The sequence below is a fragment of the Terrapene carolina genome, unplaced genomic scaffold, assembly GCF_002925995.2.
Source record: "Terrapene carolina triunguis isolate 2854851 unplaced genomic scaffold, T_m_triunguis-2.0 Scaffold33356, whole genome shotgun sequence".
In the NCBI taxonomy this organism is placed as follows: Eukaryota; Metazoa; Chordata; order Testudines; family Emydidae; genus Terrapene; species Terrapene triunguis.
The window spans coordinates 2777874-2786247 of NW_020697707.1; the positions used below are offsets into that span (position 1 = coordinate 2777874).

Below are 8374 nucleotides of genomic sequence, written 5' to 3' on the forward strand. Positions count from 1 at the left end.
GCCCCAGGAACTGGGATTTACAGTTTGGAGTTATACAATACTGTACAATAGTCATTGGTCGTTCGTATTCAATTATCCATATACTTGTACATGTTAATTTTTGTTTCTTTTTTAAAGAGATGAGAAACAGTGCAGTGAGCTGTGTTCTCACGCTGTGTTCTCAACTAGGCTTGCACCAGCCAATGCACTCACAGTGTACATCAAGTATATGATGTCCTAACTATACACACTGGTTGGTTCTTTGCATACATAGCTATGTGCATGCAGGCTTCTAAAAATCAAGTTCTCAGACATGCAACATAAGTATCCCACTGTCAGCATAAGCACAGGAAATGCTTTCAAGAGGATAGCTAACAATATAACATTGACTCAGTTAAAACAGACAAATCAAAGCAGAGTAAACGGTTTTGTGCTCACATTTCAAGTTTCGGAATAAATGACTGTCAACATTTTTTCTAGTATGGTATTTATAACGCCAATGGAAGGCACATTCCACTGGAAAAAAAAATACGAGTAAAAGCTGAAATTCACAGAGTAGGAAAATAAACGCTAGTCATAGTTGTGCCTTTCTAAAGTTCATAATAAATAACAAAAAGTTAGAATGTGCAGTCCTTATATTAAAGCTAAGATTTATTTCCAGGTTCATGATATGCATTAAAAAAATAATAATAAAATAAAAAAAAAAATCAAGAACAACCCTGGCTGACTTTCCCATAACTGGGAGCTTTTTGGCTAAGCAACTGTCAATTCATTGTAAGGAACACAGGTATTGTCAGAAAATATTTTAATTATTTACAGAATGATTATCTGAATGATTACACAAAATACAGATGAAAATGTACACCTCTTATAGATTCAACAAAAAGATATGCTGAGCAAATTCACTGCTGATAATATAACTAAAGCACTTAGAATAAGGCGACGGCACCAAACATCAAAATCAAATCATATAACTATTGAAAATATAAAGTACAAATTGAGGTTGTGTGTTTCTTTTAAAGAAAAATAAAAAAAATCAGTGGATTTGGAATGGCTTACGCTTTTGATACCATTACGCCAAAAATCAGTGGACATCATTAAAGTTATTTCTATTTCACCATATTTAAACCGGAATGGAAAGATCTGTTCTCAGGCTAAGATTCTGAAGCACTGAGCAGCTGTTTTCTGAGTGCATCTGTGTATGTTTTGGATTCTGCATCTTACAAAATGTATCACCCACTTCTGAGTGTATGATTTCAAACTGTGCTGAAATCATGCAAAAATCTTTCCTAAATCCTAGAGATAAGAAATTCAGACTAACAATACTCCACTCCATTTTGCTGCACATACATTTTGAAAATCCCGTACAGATGAAGTTTTAGAAAAGGGATTTTGATCCCTGGTTTTCAAACTCTGACCATGCATCACTCAACTCCATGAAGATCATTTTGGCATACTGTTCATAAGGCTGTCCTGTGGCCTGTAAACAAACAGAGCAGGTATTAGAAGCTTACTGCAGAAGTCTAAAGAATGTGAAGAGTTGCAGCAGGGCTTGAGAAAAAACTGCATTTTACTAACAGTGAAATTCACACACAGTCTCTTGTTTAGCCTCTTTCTGTTTACTTTTATTTGTTATATAGTGCTGTAAGTTTGTGTGGCTTTTTCATCCAGAACCTGTAATTCCCTTTTCCCCCAAATCCTCATATATACCAAAGTCAGAGTTTAAATGGCACTGAGGGATTATAATTTGCCTGCATCGCTTCAAATTTTTAGTCTAATCTGCTCAGTGTAACTGAAGTCGTACTAAAGTTTCCATCTTGTATTAAAGGAGTTAATAGCTAATGATCTTCATTTTCAGCAAGTGGCTCTTTAAAAATGAAATAAAAACTAATTTAGGTAGAAACTACTGCACGGCAGCTCTTACATTAGTACCCCACAATGCAACTGAAGAGCGATTTCCAAGAACGCTGTTAAATTCTTTTATGCTGGAGTCCGACTTTCCTAGTTGAACATGCACTGCTGACTATGAACACTCCTAGGCTTTTTACCCTCAAAGGAATACACCAAGTCATGGAGGAAGTTCTGCTGTCGCAGCACAGACCTCAATCTAAATTGGTCTGGGGAACCAGTGCGTGCACAGCAATACTGCAGATACACCACCTGCTCCATTTTAACTCATCCTGGCTCAGATGGGCATAAACACAAGGCCCCGTGTATTCTGCAACCCCAGACGTTGCTGCGGGATTATGCTCCAGAATCGGAGTTTTCTTTTTTTAAAAATTTCTTAATTCTTGCTCTCGTTGTTAGAAAAGAATGAAAATGTGAACCAAGTGCAAGAGATGCAATGTTATCTTCCTACATCTGTACACAGCCACGAACAGGAGGCCTGAAAGGGGTGAACTGCCCTAATATTTTTACAGGAGTCAAGTAAAAGAGGGGTAGCCGTGTTAGTCTGAATCTGTATAAAGCAACAGAGGGTCCTGTAGCACCTTTAAGACTAACAGAAGTATTGGAGCATAAGCTTTCGTGGGCGAATGCCCACTTCATCAGACGCAAGTAATGGAAATCTCCAGAGGCAGGTATAAATCAGCATGGAGATAACGAGGTTAGTTCAATCAAGGAGGGTGAGGTGCTCTGCTAGCAGTTGAGGTGTGAACACCAAGGGAGGAGAAACTGCTTCTGTAGTTGGAAAGCCATTCACAGTCTTTGTTTAATCCTGATCTGATGGTGTCAAATTTGCAAATGAACTGGAGCTCAGCAGTTTCTCTTTGGAGTCTGATCCTGAAGTTTTTTTGCTGTAAGATGGCTACCTTTACATCTTTACATTTACATTTACCTTTACATGTGGCCAGGGAGGTTGAAGTGTTCTCCTACAGGTTTTTGTATATTACCATTCCTGATATCTGACTTGTGTCCATTTATCCTCTTGCGTAGTGACTGTCCAGTTTGGCCAATGTACATAGCAGAGGGGCGTTGCTGGCACATGATGGCATATATAACATTGGTGGACGTGCAGGTGAATGAGCCGGTGATGATGGAGCTGATCTGGTTAGGTCCTGTGATGGTGTTGCTGGTCTAGAGCCTCTGTTGCTTTTTATAGGAGTGTTATTGCTGACACTACAGATATTGTAGATATAATCACCATTTACATCGGGACTACTGTGCTTATTGGATTATTCTTTTTTTGTATTTTTTTTTTTTTAATTGGAAGCTGCCACATAATTCCCACCAGGACCTTTCAGCAGATTTTATATCCAGTTTGCTGTGGCTTACATGGGACCATTGAAATCTCTGGGAGGCCTGGGAGTTGGAGGACCCTCCCCAAGACCCATTCAAGAAGTAGAGATTAAGCACCGATTACACTGATCTGCATTTTGGTTGGCAGATGTCCAGAACCTAACAGAACTCTGCTCCAGTAACTGGGCTTTTCTCAGACTGACCCGAGTGGGACCCAGACGGGCAGGAGTTCAGGTGAGGGCAGGACTCAGCCCCGGCTGCTCTGACACCTCATCACTGTGTTATGGATGAGGAGTGAGACTTGAATTCCTGTACTGTACGGTCTCATTGGTGTGCTAACTTCAGAAGACAACAGAACAAACGGAAGGAAGGCAGAGCATGTGGCTGGCCAAGCACCCATGTAGCTGGGTCTAGTGAATGATAATATGAGTGGTGGTAAAAGTGCTTCTCAACCTTTGCATCTGAAGGGAATCCATTCCACTTCATTCCTCCTTCACCAAACAGGTGCTGATGGGTAAGGCAGCACTAAGCACTACTGTCCAGCCCAGCTGCTGGAGACCCTCTTCTCTCTCCTTTCCCTGGAGATCCTTATCTCCACAGTCTGATGCTGCCACCTTAGAAGTGCCAGAGTTCAACACAATAACCGTACAGCAGAAAAGTGGACTGAAAAAATGCCCAGAAACTAGCCTATTGTCCCTGCCAATATCAAACCCTTCCCCACCGAGCCTTGCCGTGCTTGCGCGGGTGTCTGTTCAAAAGCAGGAAGCTTAGCAGATTTTCCTTTTAGGATTGCAGAATTAATTTGTGTGACAAAGTTCCTCCTCTATCTTGGTGGGTCCTGCGCTTATTGGCGGATTTTCTTGCCTCAGAGATTCACCATTAGGGTTGGGGAACAGCCCAGAGACTTTCCCCTCTGGAAGAACCCACAGTCCAGGTCAATTGGGAAGTTTGGGGGGAACCCGGGCCCGCCCTCTACTCCGGGTTCCAGCCCAGGGCCCTGTGGACTGCAGCTGTCTATAGTGCCTCCTGTAACAGCTGCATGACAGCTACAACTCCCTGGGCTACTTCCCCATGGCCTCCTCCAAACACCTTCCTTATTCTCACCACAGGACCTTCCTCCTGGTGTCTGATAACGCTTGTGCTCCTCAGTCCTCCAGCAGCACACCCTCACCCTCTCAGCTCCTTACGCCTCTTGCTCCCAGCGCCTCACACTCGCACCACAAACTGAAGTGAGCTCCTTTTTAAAACCCAGGTGACCTGATTAGCCTGCCTTAATTGATTCTAGCAGTTTCTTAATTGGCTCCAGGTGTCCTAATTAGCCTGCCTGCCTTAACTGGTTCTAGCAGGTTCCTGATTACTCTAGTGCAGTCCCTGCTCTGGTCACTCAGGGAACAGAAAACTACTCATCCAGTGACCAGTATATTTGCCCTCTACCAGACTCCTGTACCCCACTGGTCTGGGTCTGTCACATTTGGTAATACCAGTTTGATAAATAGCCTTTAACATACCCAAGAAAACTACTCACCTTATCTGGATGAACCACAAGTACTGCCTTCCTATAGTACTTCTTTACTTGTTCAGGGGTAACTAGGTCTGCCATGCCAACTGGCTTCCACTTGTTCTCCCCTTCCCAGAGCACAGTGTGAAGAGTGGATATTAATGCTCTTATATTTCTCTCTTTTCCTTCAATCCAATCTAGAATCTGAAACAAAATTAGAAAAATTCAAACTGACTGCAGCTGCCTTAAATGGTGCTTCCAATTCGCTTGAAGATACTTTACTCTCCCATCATTGAAAACAAGACAATTGGACCTTGGGCTTCAAAAGTTTTGAGAGCACTTTACAAATATGATCTTAATCGTGCATCCAAATTCCACAGAGTGGACACCATGCTTAGCCTTGGAACCCAACAGTGATATATCAAGTCTGCTAGCCGAGGACCAGCATGTTTATATGTAGTTATTTATTTGGCTCTTTCTTAGATAGGAATCATTCCAAGAGAACTGAATTATTAACAAGTTAAGTGTAAAAACTGTATAATAGATGACAAGGAGTGATCTGAACAAAGTAACCATGGCAGAATATTCATTTTAGTTACACTAATTAATCCCATGGTAACACAGGTTGTCCATTCCAGTGCTAGAAATCTTGTTTTACTTGTAAATTTCAGGTAAGGATCTTAAGCTGTTTTGAGACTTGTACACTCATATGGCTTGCTTGAGTAAATTGAAGTTTTCTGTACTAGATTGCCCCTTGAACTACAATTGGCTAACAATGCCCTTTTCTTAGTTGATTTTATAGAATGATCTTTACATCAATCAATATAGAATCCTTATGGCAGTAAGGGGAGTCTCTCTAAATTGTAATATCACAGTATGGAATATCTCCCAGCTCCCCTACTAACACCGGTGATGGCAGGTAAAAGGCTCTATTTTTTATTTATAGTATTTTACATAAAAAAGCATTCAACCCAACCTATGGACACGAGTTGGAATATGCCATCAATACGCTGATTTCCCCACTTCCTCCCAGAGATTATTTCTATTAATATTGTTCAGAACTACGTACTTTATCCTCACAATGTTTTACAAAACTAAATAGTAAATGTTACCATTTAACCTTATCTGCAAGTAATGTACCAGGAAGAAATACAAAATCGGATCAGAATACACATGGGGGTGATGCCACCCTGGAGACTGGAAAGAGTAATTTTAATACAAGTTGAAATAGTCCATTTTCAGTGGATTTGATAAAGGGGCAGAGAGCCACTGGGAGGAGAATGAATGACCTGCCCTAAGAAAGTGATTCTCAAGTAGTTTTTGTTCTCCACAAGCCGTAATTTTGTATTATCAGACACAGCCATCACAGCACCATAGCCCTGAACCCCTTCGCTGAAAGGGCACTAGTGAAACTGCACTTGATTGGAGAAAAGGTAATAAAACAAGGCTCTAGCTGCCAAAGAGTGGACCTGACAGCAATGAAAACCTTTTGACCCAAGCTCTCCCAGTTTGGCACAGACCAGAAATGCACCCTCCCATCTTCTCCATAGTCAAAAAGTGAGTTGTGCTTGTCTAGCCAAGTCTGTACCAAGACGTGCTCTTTAATGAAATGGGAAACCCAGGCCCTTGTACTCCCTATGGGAGAAAATCCTGCATTAGATGTAAAACTTCAGTTCACACACATCAGGATTTTACTTGTTTGTATCTTGGTTTGTTTTCAGCTGAGTTCGTAATTATGTTCTTTAGAACTGTCCAGCTCTCTCACACTCTTCTCCCCCATATTCAATTTCTCCATGAGATTTTACCTAGTCATTTTCAAAGTCTCAAAATCCTTTTACAATCATTTCTTGTGAAACGGGCGTTAGATCTGTTCTAGGATTACCTTGTCCACCTCCCCTTCTGGATTAGGTGGCCTGTAACAGATGAGCCACAGCATAAGTTACCCTTTCTTTTTTTGCTCCTTTTTATCTTATCATACACTTGAGAGAGGAGTTTTACCACCATCTGCACTTCAAAGCATGCCAATACAGAACAAACCCTCTCTCCTGAGCAAATCATTCTCTTCTGTACTGATACCCCAGTTGTCCACTGTATCTTGGTTACGCTAACCAATTAGGATATACATTCATGCATTAAGACCAGTAGGTTCCTCCGAGTTATTCCGCACATGGGTGGAAACACATGTAAAATTTTATTATCAATTTTTACCATCTTTGTATCCCTTCAGTTTCTCTTTTATCCTTCACTGTATCCTCCCCCATTCTACCATCAATAGTAGGAAGTAACAGAATTATGTTTATATTTGAATCAAAACAACGGTTTTTATTATTAAACATCAAACCTTTAATTTTAAGGGGTCCATGTCTTTAGACATTTCTTGCTTTCTCATCTCGGCAATTGTCTTGGTTCCTTTTTTGTCAGATTTAGCTGAAAATCCTTGATTAGATAATAGATCCTCAAAATCATTTTCTGAAACTTTTGGCTTTTGTCCTGTTAAAAGAAAAAGAAAAGAAAAAATAATGGAAGAAAATGCTTACTGGTACAGGATCATGACAGAGGTAACAAGTGTACCACACTATGGGTATGTCTACGCTGCACATTCCCTGACAGCAGCATGTAGGGCAGACGTGGGCAAACTACGGCCTACGGGCCACATCTGGCCTGCGGGACCATCCTGCCTGGGGAGCCTAGTTCCTGGCCCCTCCCCTGCAGCCACATGGGCCGTGCTCTGGCCTGCCGCTCCCGCTGGGCAGCACAGCTGGCTCTGGCCGGGTGTCACCAGCAGCAGGAGCTCGCAGCCGCAAGGGGCGGGGAGCGGGAGGGGGTTGGGTAAGGGAGCAGGGGATCCTGGGGGGCCATCAGGGAGGAGGGGGTGGTTGGATGGGGCGGAGGTTCTGGGGGGACGGTCAGGGGATGGGGAACAGGGAGGGTTGGGAGTGGGAGTCCCGGGGTGCCTGTCAGGGGGCTGGGATGTGGATAGGGGTTGAGAGGGCAGTCAGGGGACAGGGAGCAGGGGGGCTAGATAAGGGGGTGGGATCCCGGGGGGCAGTTAGGGGCAGGGGTCCCGGGAAGGGGCAGTCAGGGGACAAGGAGCAGGGGGAGTTGGATGGGTGGGAGGTTCTGAGGGGGGCAGTCAGGGTGGGCAGCCATGTAGACAGGGGGAGGTACTGCTATGCCAATAAAGAATTGTGTAGAATCACAGAATCGTAGGACTGGAAGGGACCTCGAGAGCTCATCTAGTCCAGTCCCCTGCACGCTTGATCTAGACCATCCCGGACAGGTGTTTGTGGAATCTCCATCACTGGAGATGTTTAAGAGCAGGTTAGACAATCTCCCTAGGCAATTTATTCCAGTGCTTAACTACCCTGACAGGAAGTTTTTCCTAATGTCCAACCTAAACCTCCCTTGGTGCAATTTAAGCCCATTGCTTCTTGTCCTATCCTCAGAGGTTAACAAAAACAATTTTTCTCCCTCCTCCTTATAACAATCTTTTATGTACTTGAAAACTGTTATGTCTCCTATCAGTCTTCTCTGCTTCAGACTAAACAAACCCAATTTTTGCAATATTCCCTCAGAGATCATGTTTTCTAGACCTTTAATCATTTTTGTTGCTCTTCTCTGGACTTTCTCCAATTTGTCCACATCTTTCCTGAAATGTGG

General features: G+C 42.7%; 1 protein-coding gene across 1 annotated transcript in view; it reads right to left on the bottom strand.

Moving 5' to 3' along the window:
- Positions 1-708: 708 nt before the first annotated feature.
- Positions 709-8374, bottom strand: part of LOC112108271 (cyclin-G-associated kinase) — an 88603-nt gene continuing 80937 nt past the window's right edge. The window contains exons 25-27 of the mRNA XM_024202330.2: positions 7056-7204; positions 4742-4918; positions 709-1459 (exon numbers count right to left, since the gene is read on the bottom strand). Of these exons, the coding sequence (XP_024058098.2) occupies positions 1358-1459; positions 4742-4918; positions 7056-7204 (428 nt within the window). The 3' untranslated portion in view covers positions 709-1357. The remainder of the gene's footprint in view (positions 1460-4741; positions 4919-7055; positions 7205-8374) is intronic.